Source organism: Haematobia irritans, chromosome 2 (genome assembly GCF_050003625.1).
Source record: "Haematobia irritans isolate KBUSLIRL chromosome 2, ASM5000362v1, whole genome shotgun sequence".
Lineage (NCBI taxonomy): Eukaryota > Metazoa > Arthropoda > Insecta > Diptera > Muscidae > Haematobia > Haematobia irritans.
Window position 1 is genome coordinate 198,208,106 of NC_134398.1, and position 24,312 is coordinate 198,232,417.

Genomic DNA, 24,312 nt, shown 5'->3' on the forward strand with positions numbered 1-24,312 from the left:
GATAAATCGATCCCAATCACACAAAATTTGGTCCATATCAAGTTCATAATTGTAGCCCCCATATAAGCGATCCCCATATTTCAATTCTGGCTCTCCACGTACCGCGCAAAAGTCCATATCGATTCGTAATTATTTGTAGACTTACCTATACATAACTTTGATGTATGCCATGTGTTTATGTCACATAAACAATTGAAAAGCTTTTCCCGTCTAAAATACTAATTTCTCCAACACTGAAATCCCTACTGGGATTCTTAGAATACCCAATTACTTATCCAGATACAAATCCACACAAATCGATAAATTATAATTACAAATGACAACTAAAAACCTACAAAACTGTCAAGCCATGTCAAAAACACAGCTTCCGCAATAATTTTAAGTGACACTACTCTGTTTGAAATCATCATATCTACTGGTAAGGCGTTGTTTCAGAAAAGAAATAAATCCCTAATAATATCATCCATCTAAAACCAAATCGTTTTGTTCTTTTTTCCATTCCATCGTTTTGATATTGGTTGTTTCTTTCCTGTAATCTCATCTGGAGTACAAATCCCAACTATTATTGCAATAGTGGAATTTGTTTCGGCTCACGAGAAATACTCTTCCAACAGGTTGACTGCACTCCCGCATACAAACATTTTGGTCCACTTCGAGCCAGATTCCAACAACACTGTGACAAGAGCTCTCAGAGAAATCAACTCCACAGAATCCACAGCATCCACTCAACGCCAGCATCGCTCCAAACAGGTTAGTTTACGTTTTCGTCTTTTGCTATATTTCATTGCTCATTTGAATTTCGGTGTGGTAACAACTTTGTTAAATATTAGAATGAAATATTCGAGAAATCAAATTTTATAAAGTGAAAAGAAAAAGGGAACAATTGTTATATATTTGAATTTGATGAAACAAGCATTCTACTATTGGGAAAATATTGAGAATTTATGAAAAAGGAAATATTGTGAACCTAATTGGAAAATCTGCGTATGGAGACCATAGAAGCTAAGAATCAAGGCTATTGATGTCTGAGGCGAGGTATAAAAATTGAAGAGGAAGATTTTTTAATTTCTAAGATATTGTGGTGAGTCTTAAATCTTCAATAGAAAACAAAATCGTCCATATGTATGCTAACCCACGTGTTTCACTGGGTCACCAATATGAAATTCTATGCTCATAACAGAAGCCTGTTGTAATGTTTAACATGGCTCTGCTATGAAGATATGCCAATGATAATTGTTTGCTTTACAGATGTACCCTTCCCTCATCCTTCTACACTTCTCCAACACCCATACATATTTCTAATTTCTCATTTGTCGCTCAGCAATCTATTCTCCTTTTCCCGCCAAACCACACATACGCTTCTCTCCTCCACTTCATACACTCATTCAGTATAAGAGTCCCTCCAATTCTTATCACTTGAGCGATTTATTTCTCTACCAGCATTAGCTGACGTCCACGACTCCATACATCGCCCCTCTTGTTCATGTCAAATTCCATGTATGTGCTGATCGTACCATCAGCTACAGTACAACCTCTGCTACCACGTATAGCACAATTATTATTCAAACTATTCTACTTTTTATTTATTTATTCTACTTTTCATTTTTGATACGATATTTTTTCTTCAAATAATTAATTAATAATCATTCTTATACATTCATAATTAAACAAAAAGTTTTTTGTCATAAAATCAAAACATAGTATACATTTACACAGAAAAAAAAAACAAATATTTCCAATTAAAAAGTAAATTGAAGATTACTTTTCAAAAAGTTAAAATAAATATTAATTATTTAAATTAAACATATAACTTACAAGTTAAAATAAATAAATAAATAATAAATAATTTAAATTTAACTAAAAAAAATGTTCGGAAATAATTAATTGTCATATATATTCTATAAATTGGATTATTGAATATATCAAATTAAAAGTAAAATTACACTATAAATATTTTTCGAAAATTTTAAATAAATATTAGTTAAACTGAAAGAATGCTTTTAATGTAAAGACTAATTTTTTCTGTGTACTTGTGAAAAGTAAGAAATTGTTACTACACATAAACCATTCGTGTATATAAAAAAAAGTTCCCCTTTACATAAAACTGAAATATAACACTACAGCCATCGAGGTTGCTCTGTAAACTTTTTGACTACCAACGCTCGTTGCCCACAATTACCTTTTCTTTATTCTGCCAGTTTAATACTCATCATAATCGCATTGGGTTTTATTTACGTGTGCTAACCAAAGTTCGCAATTACTCTCAGAGATATTTTCGTTGTACTCCGACCCCCCTTTCCATATTTTTTTTTCTGCCCACTATACCTCTTCATCACTTGTACAATTTTGGTTGTTTCTGTGTGGGCGTAATCGGTGTACTCTCGTTCTCTTAAACTCCATTATCTCTTTACTCTTGTGGAATGTATTTTTTGATCTATGCAGAGAACCCTTGGTTGCATACAAAACAGTTGATTTGGTAAAAGTGTTTGTAATTTCTGTTTATCGAATGCGATAGATACAAAATATCTATTGAGTACGTAAAATTCTTTCATAAAAATAAAGTAGGGTTGTCGAAGCGTGTTTATTCTTTAGTTTTGGGCACAATTTTGGTGAATTATATGGGGTTCGGGAAACTGTATTTATTTCCAAAGAATTTATGAGTTGTCATTGTGAATTTTTTGAGAATAACTTAACACGAATATAACAATTTTTTTTGTCGAAACCCTTTGTCGTTAGTACCTATCTGATTTAATATCATACTTTATTATGGTTTTAAATCATTTAATAAGTACTAAATAAATAGTAAGAATTTTTCCATATTTTTTAATCCTACCAATACGATAAGTGGTATATATTTTCATTAAAATTCATACATTGTCCATAATTTGGGATATCCTATTAATCTGTGTATGAAATACTAGATTTTTTGTTTCGGGAATTCGTTTACAATTTACGGTTGAAGATCTTCTATCTCCACTACGTGATTGTAATATTACCTCAGTCCATTAGATTCAATATGTCTCTTAACCGATTTATCCGTGTTTCAGACAGGTTGGTTGAATTTGAAGCCAACCTTAATGATAAAAACACCCCTCTATCGTCATCATACTTAGTCGAGTCGCATATGGAAGAACTGAAAGCACTGTGGGAGGAAATTAAGCTCTCCTATGGCCTTCAGGACATTGAGGCCGACGGTGATGATGAAGATGATCAAGAGGGGGGTAAAGAGGGCATAAATCCGGAAAAAGCATCCGAATTAGAGACCGTCAAGGGGAAGTATCGCAGTGCATACACGACATACTGCCGTTGCAATGCCCGACTGAAAGACATTTTATCTGACCACTTTTCACCCAGGGTGAATCCAAATCCTCAGTCTGTCACTTCGCATGCGGTACACATCCCAATTCCAGAAGCTCCGAACGGCTTCAAGTTGCCACCGTGCGAAATCCCAACATTTAAGGGTGACTTCTCAACTTGGCCAACTTTCCGGGATATATTCAAAGCTGTTTGTTTGAATAATCCTAGATTGAGCTCCGTTGAAAAATTGTTTCACCTCACCCGAAGGACCCAAGGCGAGCCCCATGACATCGTTAGTAAATTCCCCCTCACTAACGATAATTTCGAGATGGCTTGGAAGAGTCTTTGTGCTCGTTACGAGAATAAAAGAGTTCTCGTGAACATACAACTCAAGAACTTATTTAGTCTTCCGGTGATTACTGCTGAATCTGGAGCCACTTTGAAGAAGCTTCAAAGAGATATGAATTCTAGTATCTCACTGCTTAAACAGTACGGCATCGAAATTGAAACATGGGACCCAATTTTTACTTTTATTTGCTCCAATCGTTTACCCGATTCCACGCTCACGTTGTGGGAACAGACCCTGTCGGATAAAACAGCGATTCCTAAGTGGTCTGAATTGGACACATTTCTGACAAATCGTCATAAGACTTTAGAGTCAGTGTCCGAAATCCGGAAACAGGAACCGAATGCCACGAGTCGTTTAAAGCTCCCAACTGGAAAATCCACTAATCGGGGAAATCCGTCGAATGTGAAAACATTTCAGAATAATATTTCTGAACCAAAATGCACATTATGCCCCAAAGAATTCCATATCATTCGCAAGTGTCCAAAATTTTTAAAAATGGATCCGAGTCAACGATTTTCAGAAATTAAAGCTAATGGTATGTGCATAAATTGTTTTTCTAAAGTTCATACAGTCAAGAGTTGTAACAGCAAATATTCTTGCCGCTTTTGTAACAAAAAGCACAACACTCTACTCCATAAGCCACAAAACGAAAAACCTAATAGCACCGAACTCAATCCGAGTGCAGCGGTTTTTCCATCCACTTCATCATCTATACAGTCCACTTCTAGAAATGAAACTGTCCATTCATGCTTTTCGACCAGCTCTCGTGGTGTTTTGTTAGGAACTGCTTTGGTGAAGATCTGTCACAGTGGGTTGACATATACTGCTCGAGCTTTGGTCGATTCGGGATCCGAGGGAACTTTTGTTTCCCAAAAGCTTTTTAATATTTTGAAATTGCCATTTAGACGCACTAGTGCCAACATATCAGGATTGAACAACACTGTGTCGGCTGCTGTACAGAAAGAATGTTCTTTTGTATTAGGGTCCAATACGGATGAAAATATTGCAATTTTCACTACGGCACTAGTGGTTCCACACCTTTCGGGAAATCTTCCCTCTAGGACCTTTGAAATTGAATCACTTTCGAAACTTCCCAACATTCCTTTCGCTGATCCTAGATTTTATGAAAGTTCCACAATTGATGTCCTTTTAGGAGGGGACATTTTACCATCCATTATGCTTCCTGGCCTTAAGCGCGATATTTGTGGATCCTTAATGGCTCAGGAAACAATATTTGGATGGATATTGACCGGACCCATTCCAGATACTTCCGGGGATATTTCTCCCAATATAGTATCATACTTCTGTGAAATCTCACTGGATAAAGAGATTTCACGATTTTAGGAGATAGAAGATCTTCCTCGGAAAAAGTTCATTTCCGCTTCGGATCAATTTTGCGAAGATTTTTATGTCCGCACGACGACAAGAAATAATGAAGGGAGATACATTGTTTCTCTTCCATTCAAGGAGTCTTATCCGAATGATGTTGATCTCGGCCAATCAAAAAAGATTGCCATGGCCCAATATTTTCGCAACGAAGCCCGCCTAATCCGCACTCCTGCTTTTAAGGAGGAATATGATAACGTCCTTGCGGAATATATAACTCTAGATCATATGAGTCTAGTTAGCCCTAATTCAATTCCAAATTACTCCAAGTGCTATTATCTGCCACATCATGCAGTTATAAGGCCCGAAAGTGTTACTACCAAAGTCCGAGTGGTATTTAATGCTTCGGCCCCAACTTCCAATGGGGTAAGCCTAAATGATGTGTTACATACAGGTCCCATCTTACAAAATGAGCTCATTGTGCTCATCCTAAATTGGCGACTTTTCCAGTATGTTTTCAACGGCGACATAACCAAAATGTATCGCCAAATTCTTGTAAATCCCAGCCAAAGATCTTTTCAACGAATTCTTTTTAGAAAAAATCCTCAAAATCCTTTAGAGGATTTTGAACTTAAAACTGTCACTTTTGGAGTCAATTGTGCGCCTTATCTGGCAATTCGCACCATGCTTCAATTGGCAGATGATGTCCAACATAAGTATCCAAAGGCTAGCGAAATTCTTAGAAATTTCATGTATGTGGACGATGCATTAGCTGGTTCTCATACTATTTCGGAAGCAATTGAGGCTAGAAATCAACTTATTTTGGCTTTAAAATCCGCTGGCTTCGAAATGAGAAAATGGACATCTAATTCCAAATCAATTTTATCCGATATCCCGTCATCCGATTTACTTCATGCCGAATTTTTAGAATTCGATGACTCCAGTACTGCTAAAGCTCTAGGCATTCGCTGGAATGCCTTATCGGATTCGTTTTTCTTCATTGTTCAAGATTTCCCCACTTCATCTACATATACGAAGAGGGAAGTATTATCCCAGATTTCAAAGCTTTTCGATCCAGCTGGTTGGCTAGCACCATGCCTCATAGTTGCAAAAATAATAATGCAGCAAATATGGGTTGATGGTACAGGCTGGGATGAAAGGATAACTCCAGAGTCCTTGAAAAAGTGGACTACTTTCCAAAGTAACTATCCGTATGTCAATTCAATAAAAATCCCTAGATGGTTCAACTATTCTCCAGATAGTGAGGTACAGTTGCATGGGTTTAGCGATGCCTCAGAAAAGGCATACGCCGCTGCATTATATATTCGTATAAGGGGCACAAACTTCATATCCACTCATTTGGTTGCTTCTAAAACCAAAGTTGCCCCAATAAAAACCTTATCGATTCCAAGACTAGAGTTATGTGGGGCAACTTTACTAGCCGAAATGATCGACCATATTGTTCCCCAATTGAGATTAAATGAATTTACTGTGGATTGCTGGACTGACTCCACAATTGTTTTATCCTGGCTTTCCAAACCTCCTTGCTATTGGGGTACGTTTGTGGCCAATAGAGTATCTAAAATTACTCAAATTATTCCACCTCACAGATGGCACCATGTTTCGTCTGAACTTAATCCCTCAGACTTAGCAAGTCGTGGTCTGACTCCACGCGAATTAATTGAAAATGAACTTTGGTGGCAAGGACCACCATTCCTTCGAAGTTCAGAACCTAATTGGCCAATTTTCGATCACGAAGATATCGATTTAGAGAGAAAGCCAATAAAGGTAAATTTTACCTATTTCGCACAATTTGACGATGTTTTGGATAGATTTTCATCGCTTCCAAGGGCTATTCGAGTAATAGCTTACATGTACCGGTTTCTGTATCGAACCCATCCAAAGTACAAGTCCAATTTTTACAGTCCCATGAAAGATATTTCCACTTTTGAAGTTCTTTCAATCCATACTAAGCGTCAAGTCATGTGTCAAAAGGTACATTATCCTAATGAATACCACGCACTCTCCGCAAAGAAAAATATTGCATCGTCTAGTTCCTTATTGAGTTTGAATCCGTTTATAGATAGTGAAGGCATAATGCGTATCTGTGGTCGTCTTTCAGCTTCGCCTGCGTTAAGGTACAATGAAAGACACCCAATTATTATACCATACAATTGCCAATATTCACGTCTTCTCGTGAAATTTATTCATGAAATCTGTCTCCATGGCGGTAATCAGTTGGTATTGAGGTTGATTAGAGAACAATACTGGATACCCAAGGCCAAAAATCTTATTAAAACGACCATAAATAAATGCAAACCATGCATTCTTTACAAGCATAGATGTCAGACACAATTAATGTCTGCATTACCACCTCAACGGTCAGAATTTTCTCGGCCCTTTACTCACACGGGCCTTGATTTCGCTGGTCCTTTTGACATTAAGTCATACTCCGGCCGATCATGTCGAATTTCGAAGGGATACACTTGCGTCTTCGTTTGTTTCTCCACCAAGGCGATCCATCTGGAAGCCACTTCCGAGCTATCAACGTCTGCATTCCTAGCAGCTTTCAGTCGATTTGTTTCCCGCCGTGGTTGTCCATTGCATCTGTATTCGGACAATGGTACAAATTTTGTTGGTGCATCCAGAACATTAGCAAAAGAATTCTTACTGACTTCCAATCAGTTATTAAGTTCCAATTATGCCCACCAAAATGTGACGTGGCATTTCATTCCTCCAGGTGCGCCACATATGGGTGGGCTTTGGGAGGCTGGGGTCAAGAGCTTTAAGGCTCATTTTAAAAAGGTTGCGGCAAACTTCAAGCATACATTTGAAGAATTTCAGACTCTCCTTGCAAAAATTGAGGCGTGTCTAAACTCGCGTCCTTTATCCCCGTGCTCTCAAGAACCATCAGATCTTTCTGCTTTGACCCCAGGACATTTCTTAATAGGAACTCCACTTTTAGCTCCCATTGATCCTCCAATAAAAGACAGTCCATTATCCATTGTAAACCGCTGGCAACGGCTTAAAGTGATCCACCAACATTTTTGTTTCCGTTGGAAAGAAGAGTACCTTAAAGAATTACACAAGCGCCATAAGTGGAAACGGGCAACCGATAATTTACAAGAAAATACCATGGTGGTCATACGTGAAGAAAATTTGCCACCAAACTGTTGGCGCCTTGGGAGAATAAAAAAGGTATATACTGGGGCTGATAACCGAGTTAGAGTCGCTGAAATTATTACGCAAAAAGGCATTGTTACCCGACCGATTACAAAACTCGTAGTTCTTCCTATCGAAGATACAGTTTAGCCAGTACTGCATAATAAGTACTTAAGTCATTCCAGATTTCCAAACGAATATTATTATTTTCTCTTATAGTTCCAAAATGCGTGATAATAAATCCACATCACATTCCCACCAAAATCGTAATAAACGGAGTACAAACCAATCGTACATTTGTCGTTTGTGTAGACAGTCTCATCCTTTACGGAAATGTAAGCGTTTCTTGGATATGAATATCTTGAAACGTCAAGAAATAGTACGCAAATACGGATATTGCACCAATTGCCTAGCGCATGAGCATTCTGGCAACACATGCTTCACTACAACTGGTTGTCGATATTGTAAAAAAGCTCATCATAGTCTTCTACACACCCATGCCCGGTTGGAATCTAAGAAACGAAAGAAACAGAAGGCTTCAGCTAAAACTTCAGCTAAATCTCCAGCGTCAACTTCCAAGACACAATCGTCCTCAACATCGACGACTACTTCATCATCATTTAACTCGGCGAATACAACACTTTCGGCTATTTTAAAGCACAATGCTATAACCTTGCTTCCGACAGTAGTCGTGTCCGTCAACACAAAAAACGGAAATTGTACCATAAGATGTCTGTTGGACTCTGGATCGAAATCCAGTTGTATATCCTCCAAAGTAGCAGATAAACTTAATTTGACTACTCTTACGTTGGACGACGAAACTATCTGCCCACTCACATTGATGTCTACATACAACTCGGAAATTTACATCGAAACCGTCCTGAAAGTTAACAATCGGATTGCTATTCATACGCCTAGCAAATCGTTATCACCATCTTATGCTCGACATTTTTCAAACATGCTTTTAGCCGATAAAGAGTTCTACAAGTCTGCTCCAATTTCGATTATTTTAGGAATTGACGTATATTCACGTGTAATAAGCGAGGGATTTCTCAACAGGGCTGGGCTGCCAACAGCCCAAAACACGATTTTTGGTTGGTCTATTTATGGAACGTGCACTAACTAATGTATTTTTCGTATCTCAACACTTTTTCTTTCGAATTAAAATCCACACTTAAGCAATGAAATATTGAAAATTTATGAAAACGTGAACTTCCACAAATGTTCTTATATAAGCACTTAAATATATTTGTATCTCAATACTACAAAAAATGCTTTAATATAGAAATAATATATTGAATTGTGTTAAATTGTAATACCAGAACTACAACACCCGAATTAATGAATTTTTTCATATTAGTTTAATTTTTATTTAATAATAGCACCAGATGTGGTTTGACATTTTTGTATCAGCTTATTGCAGACATACTGCAAGGGGGCCGCTAATGTTTATGTCACATAAACAATTGAAAAGCTCGTCTAAAATACTAATTTCTCCAACACTGAAATCCCTACTGGGATTCTTAGAATACCCAATTACTTATCCAGATACAAATCCACACAAATCGATAAATTATAATTACAAATGACAACTAAAAACCTACAAAACTGTCAAGCCATGTCAAAAACACAGCTTCCGCAATAATTTTAAGTGACACTACTCTGTTTGAAATCATCATATCTACTGGTAAGGCGTTGTTTCAGAAAAGAAATAAATCCCTAATAATATCATCCATCTAAAACCAAATCGTTTTGTTCTTTTTTCCATTCCATCGTTTTGATATTGGTTGTTTCTTTCCTGTAATCTCATCTGGAGTACAAATCCCAACTATTATTGCAATAGTGGAATTTGTTTCGGCTCACGAGAAATACTCTTCCAACAGGTTGACTGCACTCCCGCATACAAACACCATGTATGGACTAACTCACAATTTAGAAAACGATGTTAAGAAGTGTTAAGATACCTTGTCATCGGTAGGTATTACCACAACGCAAGTAATTCGATTGTGCAGAAGTTTCTACGCAATCCAATGGGTACATAAGATTCGGCCTGGCCGAACTTACGGCCGTATATACTTGTTATTATTCAACATAGTTACCTTCAAGAGCGATACAACGATTATAACGACCTTCCAATTTTTTGATACCATTTTGGTAGTACTCCTTCGGCTTTGCCTCAAAATAGGCCTAAGTTTCGGCGATCACCTCTTCATTGCAGCCAATTTTTTTCCCTGCGAGCATCGTTTTGAGGTCTGAGAACAAGAAAAAGTCACTGGGGCCAGATCTGGAGAATACGGTGAGTGGGGAAGCAATTCGAAGCCCAATTCATGAATTTTTGCCATCGTTCTCAATGACTTCTGGCACGGTGCGTTGTCTTGGTGGAACAACACTTTTTTCTTCTTCATATGGGGCCGTTTTGCCGCGATTTGGACCTTCAAACGCTCCAATAACGCCATATAATAGTCACTGTTGATGGTTTTTCCCTTCTCAAGATAATCGATAAAAATTATTCCATGCGCATCCCAAAAAACAGAGCCCATTACTTTGCGGAGACGGTTCACCGGTCGCTGTCCACTCTGCCGACTGTCGATTGGACTCAGGAGTGTAGTGATGGAGCCATGTTTCATCCATTGTCACATATCGACGGAAAAACTCGGGTGTATTACGAGTTAACAGCTGCAAACACCGCTCAGAATCATCAACACGTTGTTGTTTTTGGTCAAATGTGAGCTCGCGCGGCACCCATTGTGCACAGAGCTTCCGCATGTCCAAATATTGATGAATGATATGACCTACACGTTCCTTTGATATATTTAAGGCCTCTGCTATCTCGATCAACTTCATTTTACGGTCATTCAATATCACTTTGTGGATTGATGTTTTCGTCGGTAACCACCTCTTTTGGGCGTACACTGCGGTCACCGTCCTTCGTGCTCATTTCACCACGTTTGAATATTGGATACCAATCAATTATTGTTGATTTCCCTGGGGCAGAGTCCGGAAACTCATTATCAAGCCAAGTTTTTGCTTCCACCGTATTTTTCCCCTTCAGAAAACAGTATTTTATCAAAACACGAAATTCCTTTTTTTTCATTTTTTTACAATAATAAAAGTTGCTTCACAAAAGACGCTCTATCTCACAAACTAATTGACTTACAGACGTCAAATTTTGACACGAATCATTTGAAGGTTGGTACTATATAAAAATAATATGCATTTAATACTAGCGACGCCATCTATGTGTCAGACCGGGGACTTATCAGCCAACCTTGTGTATATACTTTATGGGGTCTTAGACCAATATTTCGATGTGCTACAAACGGAATAACAAAGTTAATATACCCACAATCCTATGGTGGAGTGTATAATAATAGGTAGAATACCAAATAGGATGTTTATTAAAAATAAAACCTTGGTTTGCCAAAGAGCGGAGGAGTACAGTGGATGCTGAAGGAGCTCCAATTCAAGCTCTTGAAGGGCAATATTGAAAAACAAATTATCAAAATGCTGATTTTCCTCTCGTGGATTCCCATTTCTGAGCCTAAAAATTCCAGCCATTATCAAAAGAACGAAATACATTTTTTTAGAGAAAGAATTGTGTGAATGTTTCTTCTTCTTATTTTGCGACATTTACTTGGACACGATTCTTCCAATTTCTTCCTGGCTTTGTGATGTTTCATAGCTTTAAACCACTGTGCTGCTGTCTTACTGGACTGCCGCACAATTTCTATGCAAATATATTTGTTTGAATGGTTGTGTGTATGCTTAGGTACACTTTCATCCATATGCAATTGATGCAGTATCAGTTGTTTTGTTGGTTTTGTTGCATTGGCATGCGGTATGTTTGAATGATGTATGAATGCTTGTGTGTAACCGACAAGTATTGATGCAATAACGTACAATGTGCAATGTCGATGTATATGTGTGTAGAAATGTGTTTACAACTCAGTAGTACAGAGTTTCATGGTGTTGTACAGAGACACCGTTCAATGTTTTACTAACATACACACACACTTGGACATACACGAAATTTCCATAACAAAAACTTAACTCTCTGGCTCTTTTGTGTGGGAATCCATGTGCTTGTAATGGGCCTGTCATTCACTCACTTAAAACCATAACCTCTTTCTCTCTCTCACACTCTTTCATACTCAAAATCCTTCCCCATAAAGTGATTGTTGCAGTTGTTTCGTGGTGTATGTTGTATGCATGTGTTCGTATGTAACGTCATTGTCTATCTCACATTTATTCTCAATAGTGCAACCTACGCAGTTTCCATACTCAAATCATTGTTCGTTAAACAATCGTTTCAAATAAAGGGTGATTCTTTTGAGGTTAGGATTTTCATGCATTAGTATTTGACAGAACACGTGGGATTTCAGACATGGTGTCAAAGAGAAAGATGCTCAGTATGCTTTGACATTTCATCATGAATAGACTTACTAACGAGCCACAACGTCGAATTTTCAGTGAATGGGCCCTAGAAAAGTTGGCAGAAAATCCACTTTTTTATCGACAAATTTTGTTCAGCGATGAGGCTCATTTCTGGTTGAATGGCTACGTAAATAAGCAAAATTGCCGCATTTGGAGTGAAGAGCAACCAGAAGCCGTTCAAGAGCTGCCCATGCATCCCGAAAAATGCACTGTTTGGTGTGGTTTGTACGCTGGTGGAATCATTGGACCGTATTTTTTCAAAGATGCTGTTGGACGCAACGTTACGGTGAATGGCGATCGCTATCGTTCGATGCTAACAAACTTTTTGTTGCCAAAAATTGAAGAACTGAACTTGGTTGACATGTGGTTTCAACAAGATGGCGCTACATGCCACACAGCTCGCGATTCTATGGCCATTTTGAGGGAAAACTTCGGAGAACAATTCATCTCAAGAAATGGACCGGTAAGTTGGCCACCAAGATCATGCGATTTGACGCCTTTAGACTATTTTTTGTGGGGCTACGTCAAGTCTAAAGTCTACAGAAATAAGCCAGCAACTATTACAGCTTTGGAAGACAACATTTCCGAAGAAATTCGGGCTATTCCGGCCGAAATGCTCGAAAAAGTTGCCCAAAATTGGACTTTCCGAATGGACCACCTAAGACGCAGCCGCGGTCAACATTTAAATGAAATTATCTTCAAAAAGTAAATGTCATGGACCAATCTAACGTTTCAAATAAAGAACCGATGAGATTTTGCAAATTTTATGCGTTTTTTTAAAAAAAAAGTTATCAAGCTCTTAACAAATCACCCTTTATAAGCTTTTCTAATGACCATTTGTCGTATGCGGACATTAAGTAAGAAGTTGGTATTGTAAATTAGGTAAATTTCTCATTTAAAAACAGAAATCTATCATACAATTTAAGATGAATTTTGGCAATTTAATTTCATTGTACCTTACCACAATATTATGTTATAAAATTTTGACAAAATTTTCTACAGAAATAAAATTTTAACAAAATTTTCTATAGAAATAAAATTTTCACAAAATTTTCTATAGAAATAAAAATGTTGACAAAATTTTCTATAGAAAGAAAATTTTGACAAAAATTTCTATAGAAATAAAATTTTAACAAAATTTTCTATAGAAATAAACTTTTGACAAAATTTTCTATAAAAATAAAATTTTGACAATGTTGAAAATATTATTATGAACCGAATAAAATTTTAACAAAATTTTCTCTAGAAATAAAATTTTGACAAAATTTTCTATAGAAATAAAATTTTGACAAAATTTTCTATGGAAATAAAATTTTGGTATAATATTTTTGGCTCTAGTGGCAACCATGATTGTGAACCGATATGGACCAATTTTTGTGTGATTGGACCAATTTTGGTATGGTTGTTAGCGACAATATACTAACACCACGTGCCTAATTTGAACCGGATCGGATGAATTTTGATCCTCCAAGAGGCTCCGGAGGTCAAATCTGGAGAATGTTTTATATGGGGGCTTTATATAATTATGGACCGATATGGACCAATTCTGGCACGGTTGTTAAAGATCATATACTAACACCATGTTCCAAACTACAACCTGATTGGATGAAATTTGCTTCTCTTGGAGACTTCGCAAGCCAAATCTGATGATCGGTTTATATGGGGGCTATATATAATTATGAACCGATGTGAACCAATTTTTGCATGATTGTTAGAGACCATATACCAATACCATGTACCAAATTTCAGCCGGATCGGATGCAATATGCTCCTCTTTGAGGCTTCGCAAGACAAATCTGGAGATCGGTTTATATGGGCGCCATATATAATTATGGACCGATGTGGACCAATTTTTGCATGATTGTTAGAGACCATATACCAATAGCATGTACCAAATTTCAGCCGGATCGGATGCAATTTGCTCCTCTTTGAGGCTTCGCAAGACAAATCTGGAGATCGGTTTATATGGGGTCTATATATAATTATGGACCGATGTGGACCAATTTTTGCACGGTTGTTAGAGACCATATACCAACATCATGTACAAAATGTCAGCCGGATCGGATGAAATTTGCTTCTCTTTGAGGCTCCGCAAGCCAAATCTGGGGATCGGTTTATATGGGGGCTATATATAATTATGGACCGATGTGGACCAATTTTTGCGTGGTTGTTAAAGACCATATACCAACACCATATACAAAATTTCAGCCGGATCGGATGAAATATGCTTCTGTTAGAAGCTCCACAAGCCAAATCTGAGGGTCCCTTTATATGGGGGCTATACGTAAAAGTGGACCGATATGGCCCATTTTCAATACCATCCATCGATAACAACTACTTGTGTAAAGTTTCAAGTCGATAGCTTGTTTCGTTCGGAAGTTAGCGTGATTTCAACAGATGGACGGACGGACATGCTTAGATCGACTCAGAATTTCACCACGACCCAGAATATATATACTTTATGGGGTCTTAGAGCAATATTTCGATGTGTTACAAGCGGAATGACAAAGTTAATATACCCCCATCCTATGATGGAGGGTATAAAAATACTAACAAGTGTATACAGCCGTAAGCTCGGCCAGGCCGAAACTTATGTACTCTCCACCATGGATTGCGTAGAAACTTCTACGAAAGACTGTCATCCACAATCGAATTACTTGGGTTGTGATATCTTAAAACTTCTTAACATGGTTTTCTAAATTGTGAGTTAGTCCATAAGTGGTATATATTAGACAAAAAAGTTATGTATAGGTAAGTCTACAAGTAATCGATGAGGACTTTTTGCACGATACGTAGAGAGCCAGAATTTAAATATGAGGGTCGCTTATATGGGGGCTATATACAATTATGAATTTGATATGGACCAATTTTTGTGTGATCGGGGATCGATTTATCTGAGGATTATATATAACTATATACCGATATGGACCTAGTTAGACATGGTAGTTAACGGCCATATACTCGCACAATGTACCAAATTTCAACTGCCTCGGATCAAATGTGCTCCTCCAAGAGGCTCCAAAACCAAATCTCGGGATCGGTTTATATGGGGGCTATATCTGATTATGGACAGATATGGGCCACTTTGGGCATGGTTGTTAAACATCATATACTACCACCACGTACCAAATTTCAACCAGATCGGATGAATTTTGCTTCTCCAAAAGGCACCAGAGGTCAAGTCTGGGGATCGGTTTATATGGGGGCTATATATAATTATATACTGATATGAACCAATTCCTGCATGGTTGTTGGATACCATATATTAACATCACGTACCAAATTTCAACCGAATCGGATGAATTTTGCTCTTCCAAGGGGCCCCGGAGGTCAAATCTGGGGATCGGTTTATATGAGGTCTATATATAATTATTGACCGATTTCGACCAATTTTTGCATGGGTGTTTGAAGCCATATATTAACACCTAGTACTAAAATTTCAACTGAATGAGATGAATTTTGGTCTTCCAAGAGGCTCCGGATGTCAAATCGGGGGATCGATTTATATGGGGTCTATATGTAATTATGGACCGATGTGCATCAATTTTTGCATGATTGTTAGAGACCATATATTAACACCATGTACCAAATTTCAGCCGGATCGGATGAAATTTGCTTCTCTTAGAGGCTCCGCAAGCCAAATCGGGGGATCGGTTTATATGGGGGCTATATATAATTATGGACCGATGTTAACCAATTTTTGCATGGTTGTTACAGACCATATACTTACACCAGTACCAAATTTCAGCCGGATCGGATGAATTTTGCTTCTCTTAGAGCAATCGCAAGCCAAATTTGGGGGTATGGCCAATTTGCAATACCATCCGACCTACATCAATAACAACTACTTGCGCCAAGTTTCATGTCGATAGCTTGTTTCGTTCCGAAGTTAGCGTAATTTTAACAGACGGACGGATGGACATGCTCAGATCGACTCAGAATTTCACCACGACACAGAATATATATACTTTGTGGGGTCTTAGAGCAATATTTCGATGTGTTACAAACGGAATGACAAAGATAATATACCCCCATCCTATGGTGGAGGGTATAAAAATTAACCATGTATTCTTAAAAGAAGCCCCTCCCTAATGTATATTTACTGGATTCCCCTATTTCCTCGTTTTTGCAATAGACAAAATAGCAATACCCGTCAAAGAGATACTATTGGGTAGACAATTGCGGATTGGACTCATTGCAATTTATTGTCTATGGACAGACGGATTGGACAGTCAAAGAGAAAATTGTATCACCACTGAAAATGGCAATGGTGATAGCGGTGACATTGGTCTCGTTATTGTTACTGTTGCAGTTGCAGTTGATGATGATTGTGATAGCATTTCGTTTTTGTAATGAAGTAAATTTGTTTGGCTTTTATAACAATTCTATCATATGGTACATGAAGGTAAAGAGAGATTAAATGCAAAAATTAAATTATGATATATAAAATTTTGACGATTTCAAAAGGCTCGACTTTTATTTGACAAAACGTCGATTAGTGGAAAGGTCGAATTTAGACTTTGTATTCATAGGACAGACTTTTACGAATACCCACTACATGACATATGATTATGGGATTTGTATGCATTTTGAAACTTACAATATAAACCAAATATTTTCTTTTTCAAAACAAAACACTTTTTAATATCCATAAAATTAAAACGTATCCAATAGAATAATTAGAAGCCTGTAAATAATTGGCCGCATCGCGCATATGTTCATCAATCCATTGACGATTATACCAGACATCTGTATACAAACTTGCCGTATAAATACTTCCACATCCTATAGTCCACGATATGATTCCAGTAAGGGTATGATTACAAATCAAAGGACCGCCGCTATCGCCACGACATGGATCCTGTTTAAAAGGTCTATCCTCGCCAGCACAAAGCATTCCTTCTCTATAATGATCCGGCAACTTTTGTTTACATTCCTCAGGAGTATATAATTTTACTCTGAGATGAGTTGGCATTCCTGATAAAGGACCATCCTAAAGGAAAATAAAATACAGAGAGCCAACATAAAAATTCCTAGCATATATTAGACTTAAACAATTTTGAGAGAAAAAATTACAAACACAACAAAAGGTTTTAGAAATTGGATATCGAGCTTCAACCAAATCGGTTGCCAACGTTGGCTTCCGGATGCTCTATTCAAATGGTGGGATCGATTTCAATAGGGATTAGAGAATAATCCATCCATCAATAATTGGAGTTACAATTATTTCTGACGGACGGACGGATTGACGGATGGACGCACATCGCTAGATCGACTCAGCATATCACAACGAACAAGAATATACAGGATGGCTGATATGTATTAAAACAAACTTCCTATCATTGCCAAACCGTTTGTCCGACTACCGACAAATTTATTCCAGCGATTTTATTGTTTACATGCTTATTAAAGAATTTTGATCTAATGGATTCAGATTTGAAGTCATTCTTAACTGAATTCAAGCGTCGAAGTCTGACTGCTTTATATATGGCAGAAAAATCAAAAAAAAGCTACCGGTAGAGCCTTAGAAATAGAATTTTAACAAATATTTCCATAAAAAAAATTGACAAAATTTTCTTAAAAATAAAATTTTGATAAAATTTTGTATAGAAATAAAATTTAAACAAAATTTTTTATGGGAATAAAATTTTTAGAAAATTTTCTATAGAAATACAATTTTGACAAAATTTTCTATGGAAATAAAATTTTGACAAAATTTTCTATGGAAATAAAATTTTGAGAAAATTTTCTATAGAAAAAATATTTAAACAAAGTTTTCTATAGAGATAAAATTTTGAAAAAATTTTCTATAGAAATAAAACATTGACAAAATTTTCTATAGAGATAAAATTTTGATAAAATTTTCTATAGAAATAAAATTTTGATAAAATTTTCTATAGAAATAAAATATTGACGAAATTTTTTATAGAAATAAAATATTGACAAAATTTTCTCTAGAAATAATATTTCAAAAAAAAAAAAATCTACTGAAATAAAATTTCAACAAAATTTTCTACACAAATAAAATGTTGACAAAATTTTCTATAGAAATAAAATGTTGACAAAATTTTCTATAGGAATAAAATTTTGACAAAATTTTCTATAGAAGTAATATTTTAACAAGATTTTCTATAGAGATAAAATTTTGAAAAAATTTTCTATAGAAATAAAACTTTGACAAAATTTTCTCTAGAAATAGAATTTTGACAAAATTTGCTACAGAAATAAAATTTTAACAAAATTTTCTATAGAAATAAAATCTTGACGAAATTTTTTATAGAAAGAAAATATTGACAAAATTTTCTGTAGAAATAACATTTCAAAAAAAATTTCTACTGAAATAAAATTTCAACAAAATTTTCTATACAAATTAAATGTTGACAAAATCTTGTATAGAACTAAAATTTTGACAAAATTTGCTATGTAGATAAAATTTTGACGAAATTTTCTATCAAAATAAAATTTTCAAAAATTTTCTGTAGAAATAAATTTTTGACAAAAATTTTCGATCAAAATAAAATTTTGACAAAATTTTCTATAGAAATAAAAAATTTTCTATAGAAATAAAATTTTGACAACATTTTCTATAGAAATAAAATGTTGACAAAATTTTCAATAAAAATAAAATTTGGGCAAAATTTTCTATAGAAATAAAATTTGGATAAAATTATCTATAGAAGTAAAGCTTTTTGTATGAGCTGTCATGATGCGGAGGAAAAAGAATCAATTAAACACCTCTTGTGTGAGTGTCCTGCATTTTGTGTAAAGCGCAAGCAACTTTTAGGAGCATATAGCTTCAGATTACTGGCGGATCTGCAAAACGTTAACTTAAGCAGTCTGCTAATATTTTTGGAACAATCTGGTTGGTTCAACAAAGAAAAATAATCAAGAAGGTTCAGCGGTTAAAACTAGAAGTGCCCATATGTAATAGGTACTTTTAGTTAGACTATTCAGTCAATGGACTGAATAGTCTAAGTGAGCCTGAATCTTAATCGGGCTGCCACTTTAACCTAACCTAACCTAACCTAAAGCTTTTTGTTGAGTACTTCTTTTGTTAAAATTGTCCTCAAATTTTGGTAGATTATTTTGGGCTCGATGGCAACCGTGATCGCTCCTTGCATATGGTCATAGGTTAGGTTAGGTGGCAGCCCGATGTATCGGGCTCACTTAGACTATTCAGTCCATTGTTATACCACATTGGTGAACTTCTCTCTTATCACTGAGTGCAGCCCGATTCCATGTTAAGCTCAATGACAAGGGACCTCCTTTTTATAGCCGAGTCCGAACGGTGTTCCACATTGCAGTGAAACCACTTAGGGAAGCTTTGAAAACCTCAGAAATGTCACCACCATTACTGAGGTGGGATAATCCACCGATGAAAAACTTTTTGGTGTTCGGTCGAAGCAGGAATCGAACCCACGACCTTGTGTATGCAAGGAGGGTATGCTCACCATTGCACCACGGTGGCTCATCGACCGTCAAAATAAATTAGAGGTGTGCACGTGAGTAGTATTTTACTCACGCCCACTCACGACGGAAAGTCTTACTCACGTACACTCTCACACGATATTGTTTGGCAGGAATCACGCTCACGCACACTCACGAAAGGAAATTTTGTACTCACGCATACTCACTCACGAAAATGTCGTGACCCACTAAAAATACCGTGACTCACGCAGGATGCCGTGACTTACGAATAATTTTATGAGTAATTTACCTTAGCGACGTGTCTGAAAACATGAGCATGATTAAATTCGAGAGCGTTATTAAACTCTTATCATCCCAGGAGTCAATAAAATTGTAATTTAATTCAACTCGTAAGCGTTTTATGTTCGTGTGCGCGATTATTTTCATGAGCGTATTTTTCCGAAATTCGTTACTCACGAATAAACTATTTTCGTGACTCACACTCACGCACGATATTTGGTTTGTTAATCACGCTCACGCACACTCACGAAACAAAATTGGGCAGAGCAAAATCTTAGAATGAATTGCAGAAATAAATTTTGCTATTTAGCAATATTTCCAAGCTATTTAACTTACCCTACACAATCTACCCCATCCCAGAATGATACAATATTCCCCATAGGGAGGAGGTCCATTGGGTAGCTTGATGGCTTTAATATGTTCACTATTTTCTGGTATTTCACCTTTCAGTCTTATAATCGCTATATCATTTTGATTTTTACGAACAAAATTTGTATTCGCCGTAAGAGATCGAACTGGATATTGCATCGTGGTGTTGGAAGGTTCAATACGATTTGGAGTACCTGCAACCAAAAGCAGGCGACGAGGTTTGGTTAACACTCGGCGTTTACTAGAATTAAATATTTCTATTATTTCTTTTGTCTTCATATTTAAAAACTTCATTTCATTCTTACTCCATAACACAATGTGCCGTGGTCAACACCATATCCTTGGCAAATATGGTGCCGGCACAAAAATGATTATCACCAAAATACTTTTGTGGATTTCTCGATCTGATTGATACCATATATGGTAGATATTTTTTTATTACTATTGGATTTCGCATTCCACCCACTATTAGGAAGGTGAATTCTGTTTCAGGATCATCCATTTCAAATTGCAACATATCATCCAACGACATGTTATTGTAAATTCTAGCAAAGCAACAAACTAAATATAAAAATGAACACAATATTGCCGATTTAAAAATTAATGACATTATTGTTTGACTTTTTTTGTTTGGAACTTATAAATACACAAAATTGACATTTGAAATATATGTTTGTGTATGAAGGCATATTTAGTAAGGTAGTTATTATGTATGATTTTAAATGTGAGGAAATGTGTTACGGTTTGCAAAGATAATTCAAGTAATTCTTACCATCAATTGAGGACCATTTGTTTCGACACTTTTCTGTCATAAGTTTAAAAGAAATTCAATATTTCAAAATTTTTGGTATAAAATAATTTTATTTTGAGTTTTTATTATATTATTAGTCACTACTGTCAATTAAACATTGCCGTATCTAGCAAATTTCTATTTTTAAGGAGTGGTCACGAATTAACGTCATTTTTGCTCTATTGATTTTGGAAGAAATCGGTTCAGATTTAGATATAGCTAGATATATATATATATATATATATATATATATATATATATATATATATATATATATATATATATATATATATATATATATATATATATATATATATATATATATATATATATATATATATATATATATATATATATATATATATATATATATATATATATATATATATATATATATATATATATATATATATATATATATATATATATATATATATATATATATATATATATATATATATATATATAGAGAGAGAGAGAGAGAGACAAAATTTTCTGTAGAAATATAATTTTGACAAAGTTTTCTATAGAAATAAAATTTTGACAAAACTTTCTATAGTAATAAAATTTTGACAAAATTTTCTATAGAAATAAAATTTTGACAACATTTTCTGTAGAAATAAAATTTTGACAAAGTTTTCTATAGAAATAAAATTTTGACAAAACTTTCTATAGTAATAAAATTTTGACAACATTTTCTATAGAAATAAAATCTTGACAACATTTTCTGTAGAAATAAAATTTTGACAAAATTTTCTATAGAAATAAAATTTTGACAAAGTTTTCTATAGAAATAAAATTTTGACAAAGTTTTCTATAGAAATAAAATTTTGAAAAAAAATTTCTTATAGAAATAAAACTTGGGCAAAATTTCTTATAGAAAGAAAACTTGGAAAAAAAATTTATAGAAATAAAATTTTGACAAAATTTTCTATATAAATAACATTTTGACAAAATTTTCTAGAGAAACAAAATTTTGACAAAAATTTCTATAGAAATAAAATTTTGACAAAACTTTCTATAGTAATAAAATTTTGATAAAATATTCTATAGAAATACAATATTGACAAAATTTCCTATAGAAATAAAACTTGGACAAAATTTTCTATAGAAATAAAACTTGGAAAAAAATGTATAGAAATAAAATTTTGACAAAATTTTCTATATAAATAACATGTTGACAAAATTTTCTATAGAAATAAAATTTTGACAAAGTTTTCTATGGAAATAAAATTTTGACAACTTTCTATAGTATACAATTTTTAAAAAATTTTCTATAGTAAAAAATTTTGACATAATTTTCTATAGAAATAAAGTTTTGGTAGATTATTTTTAGCGATATGGACCAATTTTTGTGTGATTGGCCATCGGCTATATATAACTGAACACCGATAAGGACCAATTTTTGCATAGCTTTTAGCGGCCATATACTAACACAATGTACCAAATTTCAAACGAATTGTGCTCCTCCAAGAGTTTCCGGATGTCAAATCTGGGGATCGATCTATATGGCGGCTATATGTAATTGTGGACCGGATGTATTTTGATCCTTCAAGAGGTTCTGGAGATCAAATCTGAGGGTCGGTTTATATGGGGGCTATATATAATATGGACCGATATAGACCAATTTTTGCATGGTTTTTAACACCACGTACCAAATTCCAAACTAATCGGTTGATTTTTGCTCCTCCTAGGCTCCGGAGGTCAAATCTGGGGATTCGTTGATATGGGGGCTATACGTAAAAGTGGTCCGATATGGCCATTTTCAATACCATCCGACCTACATCAATAACAACTACTTGTGAAAAGTTTCAAGACGATAGCTTGTTTCGTTCGGAAGTTAGCGTGATTTCAACAGACGGACGGGAATTCTTTGATCGACTCAGAATTTCACCACAACCCAGAATATATATACTTTATGGGGTCTTAGAGCAATATTTCGATGTGTTACCAACGGAATGACAAAGTTAATACACCCTATGGTGGAGGGTATAAAAATAAAATAAATTTCGTTTTTGTAAACTCTTCACAGTAATCATGTTGTGCACACTATTTTACATGTTTTAATTTTTACAATAAATTTAAAATACAAAATAATCATTTATTTATCTAAAATTATTTTCTCCACCATGACTTGAACCCGAGTATTCTGTTTTACACGTATTAGCGTTCGCCTTAGCACACTGCACCAACGACTGAGCCAACGCAGTGACGTCTAACGATTGAAATAATCGTACTGTTATGATACATCCAGTATAGAATTTTACCGCCATCAGAAAATACAATTAATTTATTATGAAGCACCCTGTATTCAATATTTTAATGAAACAATGCCACATGTACGCAACAGTAGTTTAGTATTACCAGTGCAGTGAACTCAGGCAAAGTACATAATTGTCAATGTGGTAACACTGTCATGCAAATTCAAATGGAGATGTGGAATTTTTGTCTGTTTTATTTCGTAATTTTCTGAATAGTCCTTGTGTAAAATGCAAAAATGTTAACATACAAGTGAAGAGCTTGTTCAAATGTACCTAAAAACAACAATTGGTATTAAAAACTCAAAATGACCCAAAATGCAAAATGTCGCCAAAGATATATATGGGGCGAAAGATATATATGGGAGCTATATGTAAATCTGAACCGATTTCAATCAAATTTTGCACACTTGACTATAGGACTAAGTGTTCTGTTTGAACAAAATTTCAAGCAAATCGGTATAAAACTCCGGCTGCTGGGTCCATATTAGTGCATATGGGGCGAAAGGTATATATATATATATATATATATATATATATATATATATATATATATATATATATATATATATATATATATATATATATATATATATATATATATATATATATATATATAT

The 24,312-nt window shown here is 35.1% G+C and overlaps 4 protein-coding genes across 4 annotated transcripts; 3 read left to right on the forward strand and 1 right to left on the reverse strand.

The window, feature by feature from the left end:
- The first annotated feature begins 378 nt into the window (after positions 1-378).
- On the forward strand, positions 379-9,279 carry LOC142224528 (uncharacterized). Its single transcript, XM_075294309.1, has 2 exons — positions 379-750; positions 8,354-9,279. The coding sequence occupies exon 2, from the start codon at positions 8,361-8,363 to the stop codon at positions 9,258-9,260; it is 900 nt and encodes a 299-aa protein (XP_075150424.1). The 5' UTR covers positions 379-750; positions 8,354-8,360; the 3' UTR covers positions 9,261-9,279.
- Positions 3,017-4,990, forward strand: LOC142225227 (uncharacterized). Its single transcript, XM_075295003.1, has one exon. It carries the CDS (start codon positions 3,017-3,019, stop codon positions 4,988-4,990), a length of 1,974 nt encoding a protein of 657 aa, XP_075151118.1.
- Positions 5,162-8,284, forward strand: LOC142225228 (uncharacterized). The gene has a single exon (XM_075295004.1). The coding sequence runs from the start codon at positions 5,162-5,164 to the stop codon at positions 8,282-8,284; it is 3,123 nt and encodes a 1,040-aa protein (XP_075151119.1).
- A 7,913-nt stretch (positions 9,280-17,192) lies between the features above and the next one.
- LOC142225229 (trypsin-3-like) lies at positions 17,193-21,229 on the reverse strand. Its single transcript, XM_075295005.1, has 3 exons — positions 20,950-21,229; positions 20,612-20,885; positions 17,193-17,561 (listed from the first exon to the last, which is right to left on the reverse strand). Exons 1-3 carry the CDS (start codon positions 21,174-21,176, stop codon positions 17,193-17,195), a joined length of 870 nt encoding a protein of 289 aa, XP_075151120.1. The 5' UTR covers positions 21,177-21,229.
- Positions 21,230-24,312: the final 3,083 nt, after the last annotated feature.